This window comes from Chenopodium quinoa, unplaced genomic scaffold (genome assembly GCF_001683475.1).
Source record: "Chenopodium quinoa cultivar QQ74 unplaced genomic scaffold, ASM168347v1, whole genome shotgun sequence".
NCBI lineage: Eukaryota > Viridiplantae > Streptophyta > Magnoliopsida > Caryophyllales > Amaranthaceae > Chenopodium > Chenopodium quinoa.
Genome location: NW_018743691.1, coordinates 2739430 through 2759463, shown reverse-complemented (window position 1 = coordinate 2759463; position 20034 = coordinate 2739430). Strand labels below are relative to the sequence as shown.

General features: G+C 36.3%; 3 protein-coding genes across 3 annotated transcripts; 1 reads left to right on the top strand and 2 right to left on the bottom strand.

The window, feature by feature from the left end:
• Window positions 1-301: 301 nt before the first annotated feature.
• On the bottom strand, window positions 302-12500 carry LOC110683757 (glycogen synthase-like). The gene is made up of 15 exons (XM_021860159.1): window positions 12249-12500; window positions 9813-10334; window positions 9487-9585; window positions 9003-9055; window positions 7881-7938; window positions 6842-6924; window positions 6157-6234; window positions 5103-5182; window positions 4260-4447; window positions 3576-3650; window positions 2781-2821; window positions 2081-2186; window positions 1222-1304; window positions 728-801; window positions 302-600 (listed from the first exon to the last, which is right to left on the bottom strand). The coding sequence occupies exons 1-15, from the start codon at window positions 12396-12398 to the stop codon at window positions 491-493; spliced, it is 1800 nt and encodes a 599-aa protein (XP_021715851.1). The 5' UTR covers window positions 12399-12500; the 3' UTR covers window positions 302-490.
• A 1825-nt stretch (window positions 12501-14325) lies between these two features.
• On the top strand, window positions 14326-16323 carry LOC110683756. The gene is made up of 2 exons (XM_021860157.1): window positions 14326-15551; window positions 15640-16323. The coding sequence occupies exons 1-2, from the start codon at window positions 14354-14356 to the stop codon at window positions 16260-16262; spliced, it is 1821 nt and encodes a 606-aa protein (XP_021715849.1). The 5' UTR covers window positions 14326-14353; the 3' UTR covers window positions 16263-16323.
• A 91-nt stretch (window positions 16324-16414) lies between these two features.
• Window positions 16415-19555, bottom strand: LOC110683755 (protein MAIN-LIKE 1-like). Its single transcript, XM_021860156.1, has 4 exons — window positions 19458-19555; window positions 17259-18596; window positions 16753-17178; window positions 16415-16657 (listed from the first exon to the last, which is right to left on the bottom strand). Exons 1-4 carry the CDS (start codon window positions 19524-19526, stop codon window positions 16517-16519), a joined length of 1974 nt encoding a protein of 657 aa, XP_021715848.1. The 5' UTR covers window positions 19527-19555; the 3' UTR covers window positions 16415-16516.
• Between the last annotated feature and the right edge of the window lie 479 nt (window positions 19556-20034).

Genomic DNA, 20034 nt, shown 5'->3' with positions numbered 1-20034 from the left:
CTCCTTTTGCTATTGGTAGTATGCTTTGGGCTGATTTTCTTTGTAATCTGTTAAACTCTGATTTGCAGCTTAATATTAATTAATCCCTCGTGGGTTCTGTCAAAAAAAACAAAAAAAACAAAAACACCGGTGTAACATCAATTCGAATAACGAATTCATTTTATTGATTTGCTACCAAAATTGAATTCGAACTCATACATTCGATCGTTATCCTTATGAATTCGATAAACAAAAGTTAGCAGATCCCAAGTGATAGTTGCAACAAGTGGATTGTAAAAGCGAAGTGCTAAGGAAAAATATGTAGCTAAAAACACCAATAAATTTTATTACATTAAATCAAACATATTTCAAACAAAACACATTTAGTTTCCAATAATATATACAAAATAAAAAAAATAAAAATAATAAATGTCGGAACCTCTAATATGATCTCACTGTATTTGAAAAAAGATAACGGGCATGAACTCTTGTGAAGTTATCACTGACACCATCAATATGATCTCACTGAGTTGTAGATAGATATGTATTTTTCGGCTGCATTATTCCAACTGTTGTCGATTTGCATTATCTTCATTACAAGCTTTTGCCATTCATCTGGTTCTACACAGAAAAATAAGAGTATTTATGATGTGACTAAGCTCGAGTACTTGACATATTCAAGAAAAAGAATGAAATGAGACTTCGAGCGAAATGAAAATGCAAGAACTAAGGAAGTCGATGAGCTTACTATTTGAGTAGAAGTTAAATGCGCGATCCATAGCTGAGCTCAATGACTTTTCATCAATCCCTTCAAACACAAACCTTAGGGAAGAGAGCAAACAAAGGTTATCAACCGTCATTAAACCCTACACCTATTCTATTATCACAAAAGAATGATGATTACTAGGTAATGAAAACAAGTATCTTAGTTAGAACCTAACTGTCTTATAATGCTGCATACATGTTGATGCGCTCAAACAATAAACAATGTATAAATTAGTTAGAATAACTAGCAGCTCAAATAAATTCTGATGATATCGAGCTTCCTGCTATGGACTACGGACCCTCCCTTCACACATTTATATCAGCCATTCATTAAAAAAAATCGTAATGTTTAAAGAAACTGATAAAATCACATTGAATTATAGTGAGTGCAACAAGAATTCACATAGAACCAAACATGAGATACAACTAGTTCGCCATCAATAAATTTAATTAAAGATAGATGAGTTTGTAGATTACCCATTTGACACCTCATGTTTAGACTGATCATCCATATCAAATACTGTATCTGCAAGACCACCTGTCCTCCTCACTATGGGAACCTGAATTGATGAGACGACTTGTCATTGCAGTTTACAAGATAGAAATCCAATCCTCTGGAATAGTAATGACACAAAAGTAGAGGCACACATCGATATAATCTTATATTCCCCATAGTAGAACAGAACTGATAGGCCTCCTCCAAAGATCCTATCGTCCTTACTTTCCTCAACAACCCACAAACCCAAAGGGACAACGCACAACATCAAAGAAGCTATCTGATTCTCTCCAATGCCAACATGAATTCATTGGTTTCTTGAAGATGGTAATGGACTATAGCTCAATCGATCTACTCTATTCTCAATCCACATACTCCACACTAATGCCCCCATTTCTTCTATTTACTCAACGTTCAATATGACACTTTTCACACACCCTTTTAACCGTCTTTTGTGCTCTTACACAAGGAAGAATATATTCATGTGGTATATTTTGAGGTTCAATTCAATAACAATTTCAAAGATCAACTTATTATAAAATTCAATTTATATAATATTAAAGATATTAATTGTCAAAGTTGCGTGTTGGCAAACATGTGAAATCTTGTTAAATTCAATTAGATATTGCTTTCAAACCATCAATTTATTATTATATTTGTTTATAAATAATTTTAATATTAATGGTACTATTTCTCAGGCTTGAAGCAAATGAAATAAAAGACTCAACTTGGCACATGCAAGGTAAATCAATCCTTCGAGGTACATAATCACTTATTGTGAATATATCAAACAATAGATCTATAACCAAGATAAAGAGACTTATATTCTTGGGCACATACCGCTCCATAGCGCATACCAATCATCTGAGCAAGGCCACAGGGCTCGTATATGGAAGGAACTAAGACCATATCTGCAGCTGCATAGAGCATATGTGACAACTCCTCACTGCAAGAGAAACAAACCAAACAGCTGTAAGCACCTAGATTTTGCACCAACAGGCACAATCCATGTACGATGATCATTTGCAATGTATGTTACTCGGACTGTGGTACTAAAGTCAAACATGGATCCGTGTCCAAGTGTCACACTCAGCTACTTTGTGAAAAATTTCCATGAATTTGAACTAAAAGGAAGTGTCTTAAGTGTCCTAATCACGTACAAGTGTCGGTACTTGAGGTGAAATGAAGAGTCAAAACATCCAACAAAATTAGAACTGCACAAATGATCAGATAGAATTGAGCATCCAACAAAACATCCTCATCTATGTGCTTGCACTCATTATATTGGTCAACAACCACCATTGAGGATAGCTAGCCTGATCACCACTTTAGTGGAACATTCAATATTCCGTTCAGTTTAAATGGTATTTTCTACTCACATAAAACTCTTGACGCCTCTTCCTTTTGAGCCACCCAACATTCATACGATGAACAACATATTCATTAATCTCTATTGGCCCCCATAATCCAAAATGCCTTTTCCCCTCTCAAGTCATGAACAAGAGTGTGAATTTAAAATTTCACCATCATTGTAAAATACCTATAAATCAGAAGGATCCGAATGCTAGGACCTTGGTTATGCTGCAAGGGAAGGATAACACTAGTTAGCTCCTTATATGCTTAACATTCCATGGGTAATTTCAAGAATTAATACTTCAATAGGCATGCAAATAAATTTTTGAGCTAAGAATCTTTAAAAGGGAAGTTCAGAGAAGTTTAAGCAGTGGACTCTAAAACAATACATATAACTACAATAAACAGCATGTTATCATCTCTTCAGTAATGTTGCTGTTTCAGCCCGTATCATTCCTTTTTTTGCCTTATAAAAAAGTTGTGACACCTACTCAAAAAATGCAAAAGAACTAGCACATATCTTGTTCAAAGTATGAGTCTTGGAAATACATGAAGAGAGCAACAAATTTAAACCGAAGTGCAATTTACAAAAGGCATTTTCCAATAGAATAGTACAAAAGTACATACATGATGCGTAAAAAAAAAAACAACCACTTAATGAAAACTGTATGAAGTATGTAGCTATGTAAAGAAAACGAAGGAGAAGTTTGCAATGACATAGCCCAGTTTAAGTGCCTAGAAGGTAAAAGAACAGACACTTCTCTCATTCCTGATTCTCAATAATAAACAGCAAAATTTGATTAATCCTAGCAGCTTCAAACATATAAGTTTCATAAGCAAGATCACATAAAGGATGTTAAAAAAATAACATATCATGGTCCGATTGAACAAATTAAGCCTGTTTCACTATTCGGTTATTTCAAATTAATATTCAACTTTCAGAAAATCCAGAGTACGACTTTCAAGTGATTGCGGTCATTACCAAAGTCGCAAGGCTTTCAAATTCCTTTTCCACTTGAACATTTGAAGCTCTTCCCAGCACAACCATCTGTCCACCCTACAAATAAGATATGAATTTCAATCAACATTCAAATTAAATTCCTAAAGGCATCTTATGAATTAATGAGGTAGCCAAGAGTTCAAATATACGAGAAAATAGAAACTGAACAAAACATTCATGCAAAGAAATACTTACAGTACATTAAAAATTCAGAACAGCAAACACACAGATGTTCGGGAAGACCTTTATATCGAAATACAAATCTTATGAGGATATATAGCTTAACCTTTGCAACAAGAATGTACAGGTTGATTTAAAGGACTAGCACCAAATATGAATTCAATTCACAATGTACAGCTGTCCATAATTTGGGTTGAATAATTAATAGGTCAAATACACAAAATCTAAGTCATACTGTCTTTTTTTTTTTGGAAAGACTAAGTCATACTGTCATAGTGAGCAATAAAAAGAGGGTTTTGCTTTGGTAACTCATAGCAAGAATAGCTTTTGAGCTGTGCTACAATCTGTTTAACAATCTCAAAGTCTTTTGCACAAAGGTCAAAAGGACAACTAGAGAAGAGAGGTCTCATTGATCAGATGAAAAGCAACAATGCAACAACCAACAAAAGCATTATAAAGAAACAATAGTGAGGTAGAAAGACTTACTAGTTCTTCAACATGTTTAATAGCATGGCGTATCAAATGAAGACCTTTCTGAGCAACCAAACGTGTGATGCAGACAACCAATGGTATCTTGCCTTTCACATGGGTATCAGATCCAACAAATTTAATGGGCAACCCAAGTCCTCTTTGGACGTACTCTTTGCATATGGTCTTCCCGGCAAGACTTTGTGCTGCCGAATAAATAAAAAAAATGCATCAGATAAGAAAAATAAGGAGAAAGGTTACAGTTCTCCAGTTCATTTTACCCTACAAAGTCTTAAAAGCTACACCACCTTCTTGATGAATTTAAGCAATTAGTATATTATTTTATATTTGTAAAGAGCTGCCCTGCCCCCTTGATAGTGAACTAGTGCCAACATGTAAAAAAAAATATAAGATAACTGCAAGTAGGACTTCTATGATCAAAGTAGCAAAAAAGAAGTGACAAGAGTCAGCATTTAAATTACAGTCAGGTGTCTTTACTTTTTTTCTCTTTCTGCAGAATGGGTTTTTTTTTTTTTTTTTTTTTTTTTTTTTTACTAATTCAACAAAGATGATTATGAATATATCAAAGTCTAAAAAAATATCCCAATGATCGGTTTCTTTTTCCTACACAACCTCTTTGATAGGTTGCCCCAAACCTAACCTTTCCCCCTTCCACACCCCTGTTGCAGACCCCTTCTCTTCACAATAATTAGTACCCGCACATCAACAAAAAATGATAACAACCTTGTTTTGAGGGAAGGAAAAAGACGACCAACGGTCAAGAATCATGCAATAATTTCACTTCTTTGGGTAGAGGAGAGGAGGATACTAGAGAGAGGACCCCATTTTTTTACTTATTACCATCAAACTTAGCTGACAGGAAAGGATCAGTGGCTGGGTTCCACAAGGAAGTATCTATGCCATTTAAAACACCATTGTACCTGCATAAGGAAAAAATATTGTTATGTAAGCGAAAAAAAATTAATTATAGAAATGCTATTGAGCACTCCAAAGTCCAAAAGGTACAAGTACCAACAGTAGTGCATTGTGAAAATTATGAACCATGGAATGATGACAGTGGCAGATCCAGAATTTTATGGGTACTGGGTCACCGACTCACCGTCACCAACCGACCGCATACAAATCAATAATTGATGCATATATTCTAAAAGCTAATTAAAAAAAGTCACTCTAAAACTTTTGTATACATCCGGTGTATAGTAATTTCAAAATACGTGCTCAAAAAAAAATATATAGTCATATAGGTAGTATAAAATAGGGAGTGAGGCCTTAACCACTAGACTAATGAAGCACTTGTGGTTATGTAATGCAATGTTTGATATTTAATGACTCTTTTTCTTTTTGCTGGGTCACGTGACCACCGTGCACAAGGGTGGCTCCGCCACTGAATAATGAGTCATAATCACCTAATCACCCCCTAACCCCCCCCCCCAACACACACACACCAAAAAAAAAACAAAAAAAACTGAGTGTTAGAAACTACATTCCATGTACACCTCCAACCGTCCAACTTAGTCTAAACCTCTAAGATTCTAGACTCTTGCCTTGATAAAGGATGAGGATTGCGGTAGGATTGTGACAGCTAGCGTAAAAAGTTAAAAACCCCATCACATCTCATAATCATGTACCTTGATGATCTTCGGTTCCCCTTATATTGATTTAGAGTTCATGTGTTTTTGTAAAACTTCTAAGTTCTAAGACATCTTAAATTTATTATCTATGTCTATATAAAAAATATATATACTCGCATTAGTTATCGACTTATCGTGCATCAACCCATGTTAGACCTGAAGAATAGAGGGAACACGTTGAACAAGCACTTGACAGGCACATGAAACAGCTGCACAACAAAGGGATAACTACTAAAGATGTCAACGATACACTGAAAACTTACTTGTCACGATATTTGATCAGAATACATGAAAGCCAACCAGAGCCGAGTGTTTCCTTCAGATACGATGGTGAGACTGTACTGGAAAGGAGGGAGCAAAAATCAAGCACGTTAACAGGGTAAAAGCTAATATAAGACTTTGCAAGGAAACTATTCCAATATCAATTTCACTACAATTACATAAAAAAACTCTTCCAGCATTCATCTTTATTCCAACAATTCTCTCATTATCTGAAACATCGTGTCAAAATTGGGATATGAACCAAAAAAAATCTATATCAAATCATGCAGATTTAGGATCCAGGGATGGGAGAAAAGGAAGCCGTAATGTAGAATTTCCAACAAGATCTAGTTAGATATATCTGCTGTAATATTGGCCTCATATTTCTCTTTTAAGTGATAATTATTTTTATAGAACTAAAAGTAAAGCAATCAGTTCAAATGTCATACAAACAAGAATTCTCATAATAATGGCAGTTCTTAATGAATACAAAAGGATATATTTCTAGCCCATCAATAGGTGTGAATTGCGTCCACTGCAATGAGGAACTTATTCTGATCATAACTGAATTATAAGAAACTAGAATGCTTAAACCTCTGGAATGAAAATTTCAAAAAAAAAAAAATAAATAAATAAAAAATAAACAATTATCAAGCATTTCTTATATTTACAAGATAAGCTACTTACACAACTGCATTGCTGTATACAATACCCCCTTTGAGTAAGCTCAACCTCTCTGGATTGTGTCCAATAGTTCTGTCATCCACCGCCTGCAATAATGAGCAGGAAAGAGTTTCAATTTGTTTTGTTAGAGTTAGCATGAGGTTTCACTCAAGCACAGAAATAATGAAGGAACTACATGATACATATTGAGTTACTAATCTAGTGCTCTGTATCAATTGGGCAGAGTAAATAAATGGATGAAAAATCACCTCCATCAGGAAGTCACCTTTCCTAAGTAGCAATATGCTGGCTACCCAGAGTTCCAATATAATATTAGCACTACTGCTATTATTAATTAAGGTTATACTAATTAAGTAATTATAGTAGTGGTACATGTAAATATCTAATCTTGAAATTAAAAAAAAAAAACAAAAAAAAAATATATAATAATAATAATAAAAATAAGCAATTAAGCACATCTTACAAGTAGTTTTGCACTTTTGCATGTAGTAATTAACTGATATAAATAACTATGCTCTAATGTCTTTTAATTTTTTTGCAGTGCTTTATATTTTAATTTTGCTACACATTGGTGGTGTGCTATTACATTAATAAAATAATAATTTAAAAAACTTAAAAAAAAAAAAAAAAAAAACTTTAGTACCTAAATTATTACCCTATTATTTATATTACTGATTAAATTATTATCAATATCACACTTAATGTAGTAATAGTAATAAGAATAATAATCTTATAATTATTATTATTATGGGATATATATTCTGAAACAAAGTCTGATTCATCTGATTTCTGGTAATCCTAGCTGTATAATCTTATAGCTTTATCGGTATGGTCTCAAAAAATCTATTATTGAAATTTGGTTTGATCCAATCTGTTAGTAACAAGATTCTAAAATAAGATGATAAACATAGCCTAAATATGCATCTATTATCAAGCAAAGTTGACGAGCAAAGTAAAAACACTTTTTACTAACTCAGCTTCTATTAATGCATGATACACTTTTTTTTATGGGAATCGAAACTACTGTAAACACAATATTCACCTTGTCAGTAGTAGCATAAACATCTCCATCAAGACCGGACTTCCCAAATTGCTCTTTACTGCCAAAATGAACATATAAACACAGTAACACATCAAGAGATACAAAACTATAAGCAATAAAATTGTCAACATGATTATCAACCACACAAACCACAGGTTAATTAATTAAGGCTTCAAATTTTCACCCCAAAACCCCTTATCTATAATTGTTTGACCTTATTTGAATTTACCTAAACTGAACTTTTTTTATAACATAAACATGATATCCCTTACAAGATAGCCTAAACTTACCTCGAGTTTTGAACCTAATTCCATAAAACTCTTATTTTTTTAGTATTTATTTTTATTTTTTATAGAGAATAGAACGGTCTTAATTTTTAGATGAAATTTAAAAGAGACAATCTTGAGAATTATTAATGACAATGCAATGATTGCAAACGGCCAACTCCCAAACAAATGCAGTCACCCTATAACAAATGTAGTATTAAAAGTCAAACACTGTCACCCTATAACAAACGGCCAAGTCCCAAACATTATCACAAATGCAGTCAGAAAATCAAACTTTGGTAGTTTATGTCTACCATATCACACTGAGACACATTAACTCAGGGGTTTCAGAACAAGCAGCAGAAAAGAATTTGGGCATGTGAATCCAAAGTTGGTCACACTCTGCATTTTTGACATATATTGGTCAAACAAAGTATAATTGGAATTCTCCCTATTCTAGCACACAACAACAGCTTTCCTTACATCAGTTCACAATTCCATTCCACAAGTACAGAAACTACAAACCTGCAATTAGAGTATCGATAATGATTAAACTTAAGAGCATATTCACTTAGCACCGACTACAATGCTAGAATATAAAATAAAAATAAAAATAAAAAAAAAAAAAAAGCTGACAGTCATTCCCATAACTATTCTACTTGATCTTGCTTCAATTTGATTACTTTCTATTCTGTAGAATCAAGTCAATCAACTACAAATAAAGTATAGGTAGTGTGATACATGTCAATAACTACTTTTGTCCAAGAATATACAAAGTGATAGCACACAAAGAACAGCTTAAAAATACAGTTGGCCGCCCTCACTTCTATAGCTACATAAGGGTATAATGGCATACCGGCATTCTCCATAATGCTCCATGTTGTGGATTGTCAATACTATTCTTGGTTTCTGAAAAATGTGACACATCAAATGGCAAATATTTTCAAGATCAACCGAAAGGAAACCCCTCCCAATAACAAGAAGAAGACGAAGAAAAAAAAAAAGTAACAAAGTAGATTTTTTGAATTAAATAAAAAATACATACAACATGTAAATTTTGATTTTTACTACCTTATGTTTACCAATTTTAGATTTAATGCCTTTGGAATGTTCTTTTCAATTTTTATTTTTCCTACCTTTTGTTCATCAACTTTTCAAAAGTCTGTACCTTGGAATGAATTCCTTCATGTACTGCAGAGTTAGTACACACAATCACAAGGTAACAACTTTGAAGAGTTAACAAACAAAGGGTAATAGTGTAAAACAATCTAAAATCGGTGAACTGTAGTAAAAAAAAAATCTTATAAAAAAGTACTTGCTGTTATAATCTATGTCCTTGCCTTGAGTGAAAGGAGATGATACATATCCCAATAAAACAAGGATAGTGCACTTGTCTGCCATTCATGTACATGGATTATATCTGGCTGTGTACCAGTCACCTGTCAGAAGTCATGACAAAATAGCTAGTCAGGACAGCGGAATGAATTCAGATGGCAACTATGGGCTGCAGCATGAAAGTACCATTTGAATCCAAAACTTAATAGTGATTAAATTAAATATGTGATAGTAAAAGAATTTTCAAGAGACGAATGATAACTTCAACAAAATTAAACTAGTTTTCTCATAAACTAAGCAAATCAATGAGTCAAATGATTACTAGACAAACCTGCATGTACTCAAGGCAGGCACGACAGAAAAACAAATATGCCTCCAACTCATCATATGAACCTCCATATATTCTCTGGCCTTTAAAGAATTGATTGGCTGGTTCAATCAAAATGACAGGAATACCTGAAGCTACAGCACGATATGCATTTGTTTGAACCCATTTGCCATCATGGTACGAATCATATGTGCATATTAAGTTGAATTCAGTCATCTGCTGCTTTGGGAGACACTCATAGAATGGAAGCATAATATCCACAGTATGACCGCGTGACAAACATGCACGAGCAAGTCCAGTTACCACATCTCCTAGACCTCCCACTTTAGCTATGGGTGCCATTTCAGCCGTAACATGGATTACATGCATAAGATCTGAATCCTTGTCCACACTAAGAGGAGCTTCTATAGTCACGTGAGATGTAGTAATGCTACTTTCCCAAAATGGGATTTCGTCATCAGGTGAAGGCCATTTAATGTTTTCTAACGTTAAACCAGGTGATCTAGCAACTCTCATAGTACCCACCTATGGATGGAAAGAGCCAAAATGACAAAAATAATCAAACACTAAAACGTTTCTTAGGCCATGAATTTCAAACGTTTATAACATGTCTTTTGAAAACAACTCTCTTCTTTCTTAGACCATGAATTTTACACGTTTTAGTAATAAACCCACCGTGGGTTTTTATTACTACATGTTCATATGAAATTAAAACATTACATTATTATCATGAAATTACTTAAAACCAAAATGTCATTTACACAATAAAATTGTACACAAAATTTATAAATTAGTAAATTTTGACCTAAAAAACACTACACTATATATTGGAATATAAGGAGTACATGATAACATTAAATTAACAAAACCTTCCAATTTTATGGTAGGTAATTCAGTTTAGACAAAATTCCAAAAAAGAACTATCCAAATGAACAATTTCATCTAAGATTTTAAATTACTAACAATATAAATTTCAAAATTTATAGCCACATTTCTACTTTTCAATCCAAAAACTTTTGCCTTTATGAAAGCTTTATAAAAATCAAAACTCACCAAAGAACTCAAGCACCCCAAAATTATCATCCATCTAAGCATGGGAGCTAATGCCTCCTACTTTGTAAAAGTGATACAATATGATTTTACAAACCAATAGATCATTACTCCAATCTATCAAATTTAAGAATTGTTTATTTTACATAATAGAGATAGTATAACTCAGACGATATTTACAAATTTTCACATTAGAATCTAAAATAAACATGTATATTTCCATGAATTTCATACTATGTTTATTTTCAACTCATTTTTTTACTCATCTAAACATATTTTAATTGCATATTAAACATAGACGCATATTTCATGTGTACTTACAGAATCTAAACTTATATTATCTGAAGTTCAAAACTTATTAACCAATATATGAAATCATGTGGTTTGTTGTCTCTAATATAAATAGAGTTAAATATCAACCTAGCGTTAGAGACATTGGCGGATCTATGAAAGGGCCTGGGTGGCACCGGCCCCCCCAAATTTTTTATTTTTTATTTTTTTATTTAAGTAAATATATAAATTTATAGGTTAAATACAATTTTTATGCAATAAATTACATCAAATTAGCTTTGTCATAGTGGTAATGCATTGAGTTTGGACTAAAAGTCTTAGGTTCAAGCCCTTATACAAGCATTTTATTTATAAGTGAATCAAAATTTCAAAATTTTGTTATGCTCAAATAAAAAATATCTCTTCTTACTTTCTATCTCTCTTTATCAGATTTTTCTCCATTTAACACTCACAAATAGAATTTGTACATAATAGAGATAGTATAACTTAAATATGTATATTTCCGTTAATTTCAATCTACATTATTTTCACCTAATTTTTCACTTATTTAAACACTTTAATTGCATATTAAACATACACCCTTATTTCACTTATTATGCAGACAAGCCTAACCCTATTCTTATCGGCCTTAGCATGCCCATCCCTAATGCCTTACCGCCTATCACACAAAGACTTAATTTAATAGTTCAACCTAAGTTTAAATTGGCACAATTGTCACATTCTTACATTCAAAAATAAAATAAAAAATATCTCTCCTTGTGTAAACATGAATAATATTATGTTTTTCTATCATCATCCAAAATTCAATGTACAATGTCAATCTCTCTTTTCCTACGTGTCTTAGTCTTTTTTTAATCCTAAATAAAGAGAAAAATAAAAAATAAAAAATCTCACAAAATTGAACCTCACTTCATATAATATAAAAATTGGTGAACTAAATTGACATCTTCCACATCAACAAACAATCCCTACATTACAAACTCCCAAAGCAATTCAAACAGATCATAAACAACCCCATTACAAACAACCATTGAAACATACAAAATACAATAAATTTCCCAAATCACAGCACCAAGATTAAACAAAATTATATTTTACCTGAAAAGGATGATGGATATTGTGAAAAAATGGGAAATTGATGGAAAAGACATCATTTTTCTTGATTGAAGAAGTGAATAATTTAGTGGGTGACTTAGAAATTAGTGGGTTATTGTGAATTAAACTGGAGGAAGAACCCATAATTTTCATAGTCTCTGGTGCCAAAAATAGTATTTAAAGTAAGAAATAATTGAGTTGATTTCAATTGCACTCTCTGTTTGTTGGTGTATTAATGAATGAAACATTTCAAGGAAATGAAACAAAACTAGGAAAGGAGTATATCCCGTGAACGGTTCCATTTTGGCCAGGTGCATGACGTTGATTTTTTGAAAATGCGGTTAGAGTTAAAAGATCCGCAAATATTTGTTGCATCTGCACTACTCTCTACTCTAGCACATCACATTGGTATATGTATATGTTAGACGTATGAGGGGTTTGTCACATTTTATTGTTTTTAATTCTGAAATTTTGCTAGCCGTAGAGCACTCAAGCATAAATTAGATAGATGCCACCATGCTTTCTTGGAAAATAAAAATAAAAAAAAGTAGATGTCACCTTGGAAAACAAAGTTCGTTTATCAAAAGGTTAAAATTGTAATATTACAGGATGTATCAATTTTAAAGTTGTCTTAAAATGATCAATGTTACCTCAATATAAAGTTACTTGAGTGAAATTAAAGTAAGGGTTTGTTCCGATTACCTGAAAACAACTTAACTGAAGTGGACTGAATTAAATAGAGCTGAAATGAATTGTTTAGAGAGAAGGAAATTAGGATTGAACTGAACTGATTGAAGCTGAACTAAATTGAAATGAAATTAAGCTCAACAGAACAGGCCTAAGAGAGTTTAGAAACTAATGAAATATGGCCCCTTTATTGTACAAGGTGTCTCCTAACAATGAAATATATTACGTGAAAACTGCATTCGATAAACTATTAGGTGTTTGATAGGGCTTTTATGCCTAAGCGCAAGCAAATATTTTAAGTCCAAATACTTTAGGTGTTTGATTTGATAGGGCTTACATGCCTAAATAACATTCGACAAACCATCAGGTGGTGGGGGCAGGGGGACCTGGCGCCGGTGGTAGGGTGGTAGCTAGGTTAGCATTTTAGGGTTTTTTCTTTTTTTTTTTCTTTTTTTTTCTTTTTTTTTGTCTTTTTTTTATCCAATAGATAATTGAAACATATAAAGTGTAAGGCCCATTAACGGATTTTTGGATGATATCAGGTAAATGTGTAATTACCCAAATTTTAGAAAAATATTTTGGAAACTTCTTAAATTATTTAATTTGGAGTCAAAATGAATTTTAAATTTTAGTACCAAATATAAGTATTTGAATAATTAATTATTTTCGGATTTCTAAATCAATAATATAGCTTTAATTATCTTTTAAAGGTCGGTCCATACTTTATTCAATACGTATGTTATTATACTAGCAATTGTAAGAGTTATAAAGATAATATCTATATAATATACATCATGATTTACAACTAATTTTAGTATTGTTATTATCTTCTGTATAATAACTTAGTTTATTAATCAAATTTAACTATTTTATTTATTTAATTATGATTTTTGAAATTATTAATTAAAAAAAAAACGTGAAGCTAGCAAACCCATTAGCTATACACATTATATGGCTTTATGATAAATATATTTTTACTTAACCTCTAGCCTTCTTCATTGTCAATTTTTGCTTCCTATCTTCATTCTCTCAATCATATGTATATCAATTTAAATGGCCTAAGTCCTGCTGCGAAACTAATTGTAAAAGAAATGAGTGATGCTCAAGTGAAGCCTGCTAAAATATTAGCATCTGTGTTGGAGAAATTTCCTGAAGACCAGCCAAACCGAAGACACATCTACAACGTCAGACATAAATTGAGGTTTGAACGGTCAGAGGGAAGGAACCCTATACAGCAGCTTCTACACCAGGCACAAGCACGTGGTTACCTGTACTGGTTTGAATCTGATGAAGACACATCGGAGGTGACTCATTTGTTCCTTGTGCATCCTGATTGTGCTGATATGATTTCGTCTTGGCCATCTGTGATTCTGATCGATTCAACGTACAAGACAAACAAGTATAAGTTTCCACTGGTTGAGATGGTTGGGATGACTCCAACGAACCAGAACTTTTTGATTGGTTATGCAGTTATGAAGGATGAGACGGTTGCGAGTTACCGTTGGGTGTTGGAGAAGTTGAGAAATTACATCGGCCCAAGTGTTCAGCCATCGGCCATCGTCAGCGATTGTGAGGGAGGTCTCTTTGCCCCTATAGCGGAGCTGTTTCCGGAGTCGAGCCATTTACTGTGCACATGGCACATCAACAAATGCGTGAAAGTCAAAGCCTACAACCTTTTCAACAAGAACTTAGATTCAGCAGAGAGATTGGTAAATGGTAAGTGGCGGAAGATCCTGCAAGCTACCACGGAGGCAGAGTACGACCGAGCCTTGGATAACTTCAAGGATGCATACCAATGGTGCCCGGCAATCGTAGACTATGTGATGCAGCAGTGGGTGCCTCAGAGGGAAAAGTTTGTCAAATATTGGACAAACCAAGTTCTTCATTTTGGAAACACTACTACATGTAGAGTTGAGAGCGCTCATAGAGCTCTGAAGGACTGGATTGATTCTTCCACCTCTGCTCTGGATACACTGTTCGAGAGAATAAACAAGGCTATTGATACTCAGAGGAACGGCATCAAGAACTCTCTCGAGGACTCCAGACGGCGACATGGCACGATGTATAGCCATTTCATATTTAAGATTCTCCATGGTCGTGTGTCACACTACTGCTTGGGGTTGATTCTGAGCGAGCACACCAGGATGAGGGAGTTGGGTGATGAAGTGGCTATTCGGTGCGGATGTGCTATATCGGTGACTCATGGACTACCTTGTGCATGCACCATTCACCGCGTAATTACGCAAGATAGGGCGTCGTTACATGTTGATCAGGTTCATCCATTCTGGCGGACGCTCGTTATCGGAGAGCATGCTGTTCCACAGACAGTCAACCGTGAACATGAGGAGTTGGAGCAGTTTCGTTCGATGTTTGACCAAGTGTCCTCCAGCCACCCTTCAGTCATTCGTAGTGCTACCCACGTACTTCATGACATGTTCAACTCGTCGTGCTTGGATCATGAGGAACCTGAGGGGGTCGAGCGACCACGGGGCCGACAACCACGGCGGGAAAGGAGTGCGTTTGAGTACATTCGTGGTCGTGGTCGTGGTCGTGGCCGTGGTCGTACATCGTCATCAAGTGGTAGTCAAACTTCTTCGTCGGTGAATATGCCCGGCACCGGTACGGTACTTTAGTTTAATTTACTTTTTAGAGTGTTTGTCAAGTTTTCTGCTGACTTGTTAATTGTGTTTTTTGATGTGTGCAACAGGCAGAATGGACATTGAACATTTTCCATATAAAGACAGGATCCCTAACATCATGATGCCGTTCCTGGACGGGTGGAATGATGTGGTTGCAGATGGTAACTGTGGATTTCGGGTTGTGGCTGATGTGTTTCAGATGGGTGAAGACAACTACGGTTTAGTGCGTCAGTTGATGTACAGTGAAATCGCCTCAAACCGAGCTGTTTATCGCCACGTGTACGGACAGGACTTGGATAGGTCTCTGCAGCGTATCCGGTGGGGAGGAGGACGTTGCGGTCAAAATCATTGGTTCGACGCGCCCCTTGATCTCTTCGCCGTTGCAAACATCTACAAGTGTGCAGTGATGCATTTCGGCCTTGGTTTGCATGCTCGAGCTTACTATCCGTGTACCACGGTTCTGCCTTGGTGTTCGCGTGAGACCGTCACCAGACCGGTAAGAGAGGTTGCTATTGGATTTCTGGGGCCGTCATACAGACATTTCATCCGACTGGACCTGTCACCCGATTTTCCGGTCCCACCGATTATACCAACGTGGTACACCATTCGTACAGCAAGCGTAGAGGGCTGGGATGCGTTATATCATGACCGGGTGCAGCAGTGGAACAATCTAGTTGCCTTTTCTATGTGACCTAATATTGCTATTGCTATGTTTTTCCCATTTATTTAATTTTCGGATTCTAATTTTCGTATTTAGTTTTCCCATTTAAATGTGAACCTGTATTTAGTTTTCGTATGCCCACTAATTACAACTTAAAATAAAAGTTATAAAAACTAAAAATATAATGTCAAATTCTAAGAACTTAAAATAATAATTATAAGAACAGATAATGTTAACTTTTACAAACAACTAGGAAAATGTTTTATAAATGCACTGCCGACATATCAATAATCTCTCTGTGACGCCCACTGCCACTGCTCAAGGGCCCGTTCCAGTTCATCAATAACAGCTCTGCCTGTTGCAGTCGTCATGTTGTCCCTCTCCTCAAAAAGTCTGTGTCCCAACTGCGTCATCTTTCCCATCCACTACACATAACAAAACACATAAAATTCAATAACGACGTATTATGAGACGTATTATATGGAAAAAAACACAACTACAAATGTCTTATGAGACGTACCGCATCCACGGCAGTGGGCGGTGGCACATCATCATCATCGGCGTCGTCGCCGTGGTGGACGTCTCTGATCAACCTCGGGTGCGAGTGCCGGTTGTACCACTCCATGTAGTGCTGGTCACACATGGCAGCCACCCCAGTTGGCGGCCGCTGCAGCTGCTCAATCCATATGCGGGCAACCATCGGAAACTGCTCCCACGTGCCAATCATGCTTGCCGGCCATTGGACGACGTACTCCTTCGACGACGCAGATCGGATGGCCTTACTGGGCCATGCTGGTGGAGGAGGAACAACTTGGACATATCCAAGCTGGCGAAGACAGCGCTGCGGCATGTACGCCTCTACGATCTCACGATACTGAATCAGTCCCGTGTAGAGGGTCCTGGGTACCCTATTACTAGGGTTCTGGCCGAAAGGCATCCAGTTCACCTGCACATTTTTTAAAATTAGTAAGATTCATACAATAAACACATCAAACTATAAAAGTAGAAATAATTTAAACACTTTACCTCTAATGGGGACATCCTGTCAAGCAATAACCGTATCGATCGCAGGCGGTCAATGGACTTCTTCTCGACACGCGGACTCCACGCACAGGCACGTGGCTGGCCATCCCCAATAGGAACCGGGTCGCGGTGTGGTCGAAACGCCGGGAAATACTCGTATATCCACGTCTGTAACAACGTCATACATCCAGTGATACCTGCCGCATCAGCCCGGCTCGAGAATCCTAACTGGCGATACATGTACGCTAATGTAGCCGACCCCCAAGAAAACTGGCCTACTCTGTCGGGCTCACACGCGTCAACTATGTCGCGTGGCCTGAGCTTGTTTCCGCTCTTATCCGGAAACAAGGTACACCCGAGAAGAAGAAAAACATATGCAGCCAGCTGTGTGTCCTGCGTCCTACGTGAAGTGGGGTGCAAACATCGCTGCAAAACTGCTGCGATCTTAACACCGCCGTGATCCCACACACCAAGTGCCGCTGTGTACAGCGCAGCCCTATCCACCGCCAACAGCTCCGCCAATAAATCTGCCTGATCCGCATCTGTGACAACAGATGCTCGGTTTCCCTCTACGGGAATCCCAAGGATGGCCTCGACGTCATGCAACATGATCGTCATCTCACCGAACGGAAGGTGGAAAGAGTTCGTGTCCGGCTGCCATCGCTCAACGAAAGCCGTGATCAGCGTCGAGTCAATCCTCTCATGCATGGTGGCAGGAAGGTGGCTCACTCTAGTGGCCCTCAATCGGCCGACCATCTCGCTCTCCTCCGGCCAAGCCTCAGCCCAACTACACAAGAAGTTACAAGTCCTCTCCCGGGTTTGGCATTTCAAAATGCCGCTATCCAAAGCCCGCTCTTGGTCCTCCCAAATACGGGTAGCGATGTGTCCTAGAAAGCTAGGAATCACACTCCCGTCTATAGGTCCCCCAGCCACCTCGCCCCTCACCACCCAAGAATCATTAACGGCCCTCGACCGTTTTCTGCTAACCGCAGACACAGTGGACGCAGATGATGTGCCAGATCTACTAACAAATCTACCATCTCTACCCTTACGCACGTCTACCCTACGCGTCTCATACACATCATCAAGCCTCTGACTGAATGGACCGTAATCATCATATGGTCCACTCTGATCGTCCACATCCTCATCTGCATCCTCCTCCTCCTCCTCCTCATCACCATCATCATCTTCATCATCCTCAGAATAGTGCACCCGTTCTCTACGAGCCGAGGCCGAAATACCACGGGATCTAACGTGTCTGGGCCCCGAGCTCTCCATTGAGTTCATCGTACTTCTCATAATGTCCATACTCTTCCCAGCCCCAGAACGAAAATACGATGCCTAACACAAAATAACAAAACATGTAATATGCAATATAAACATGTAATATAAACATAAAAAAAGTAATTAAAATAAATAAATAAAACAATATACATATGATGGAAAATAAATTAAAAACATTACAAAATATTAACAACCTAAAAATAAAAAAATTAATAACCTAATAAATAAATAAATAAAAAATTGGAAAAAACAAAGAAAAAAAAAAAATTACCCAAAAAAAACAAATTGGAAAAAACAAAGTGAAAAATATAAAATTATAAAAACTTAAAAAAAGAAGAACATCAAAATTTTAAAAAAAATTTATAAAAAAAAAAAGGGAACATAAAATTTTTTTTAAGTAAAAAAACTAATTCAAAAAAAAAAAAAACAAAAACAATAAACAAGAACATAAAATTAAAAATTAAAAAAAAAAAAAGAGGAACATAAAATTTAAAATTAAAAAAAAGAAAAACAAATTTAAAAAAAAATCAAAAAAAAATTAATTATTTTCGAAAATTAAATTTCAAATTTAAAACCAAAAAAAAAAAAAAAAAAAAAATAAAAAGGCGGCGGCGCCTAGGCCAGACGCCGTAACGGTGGCGGCGGCGTCTAGCCCAGACGCCGTAACGGTGGCGGCGGCGTCTAGCCCAGACGCCACCACCACGGCGGCGGCGCCTAGGCCAGACGCCGGTGCCGTGGTTCTGGCGCCTGGGCCAGACGCCACAGCCACCGTCACGGCGTCTGGCCTAGGCGCCGCCGCCGTGGTGGTGGCGTCTGGCCTAGGCGCCTTCGCCGTGGTGGTGGCGTCTGGCCTAGGCGCCGCCACCGCCTCCGACCTTTTTTTTTTTAATTTTTAAACACAAAATTAATAAAAAATACCTTCTCGCCGGAAAACCGCTGTCCACCCGCCGCCTGTGCCGCCACTTCCTTGCCGGGCCGCCTCGACATCGCTCGGAAAGTTTTTTAGAGAGAGAAAGTGGAAGTAGAGAATAGAGAGAAGAAATTGTGTTTTTTACTTTGAGGGCAAAAGTGACATTTCACTCTAATTTTGTGGGCTTTATGTGGAGATTCGCGGGCGATGTTTAGCAATTCAGATCTTTTAACCCAACAACTAACTTAGACTCAATTTGATCCAAGTAATTTAACAAACATCAAAACTTATCATATTTTCTAGTAAACATGTCATACCTTCAATTCTATCTTTTCGCCCCTCTAAACACTATAAATAGACCCTCAATCCTTCACAAATTCCACACACAAAAATCATAAAACTCTTTTTCTTAAACTCTTGGTCCTCTCCTTCTTTCTTTCATGCTCAAACCAACACCGCAACCGTAACTATTGTTGCCGCCTAATACTTGCTGCCGTACTACATTAAGGTGTAGTATCACTTTGTTTCTTTCACCCTCCTTCTGCCGCAAGCAACGAAAAAAAAAAACTTGCTTTCTTTTATCTT

Bases quoted from the DNA above. Each gene is read 5' to 3' on its own strand.
- LOC110683757 (XM_021860159.1), bottom strand. From the start codon at position 12,398: ATGAAAATTATGGGTTCTTCCTCCAGTTTAATTCACAATAACCCACTA. The intron at 9,586-9,812 runs GTTTGTCTAGTA...GACTTCTGACAG, and splicing joins CCTGCCTTGAGTACATGCAG to GTGACTGGTACACAGCCAGA. The intron at 6,235-6,841 runs GTAAGTAGCTTA...CCTCCTTTCCAG, and splicing joins GTATACAGCAATGCAGTTGT to TACAGTCTCACCATCGTATC.
- LOC110683756 (XM_021860157.1), top strand. From the start codon at position 14,354: ATGGTTGGGATGACTCCAACGAACCAGAACTTTTTGATTGGTTATGCA. The intron at 15,552-15,639 runs GTACGGTACTTT...TGTGTGCAACAG, and splicing joins GGTGAATATGCCCGGCACCG to GCAGAATGGACATTGAACAT.
- LOC110683755 (XM_021860156.1), bottom strand. From the start codon at position 19,526: ATGTCGAGGCGGCCCGGCAAGGAAGTGGCGGCACAGGCGGCGGGTGGA. The intron at 18,597-19,457 runs GTATTTTTTATT...ATTTTGTGTTAG, and splicing joins AGCGGTTTTCCGGCGAGAAG to GCATCGTATTTTCGTTCTGG. The intron at 16,658-16,752 runs GTACGTCTCATA...TGTTATGTGTAG, and splicing joins CGCCCACTGCCGTGGATGCG to TGGATGGGAAAGATGACGCA.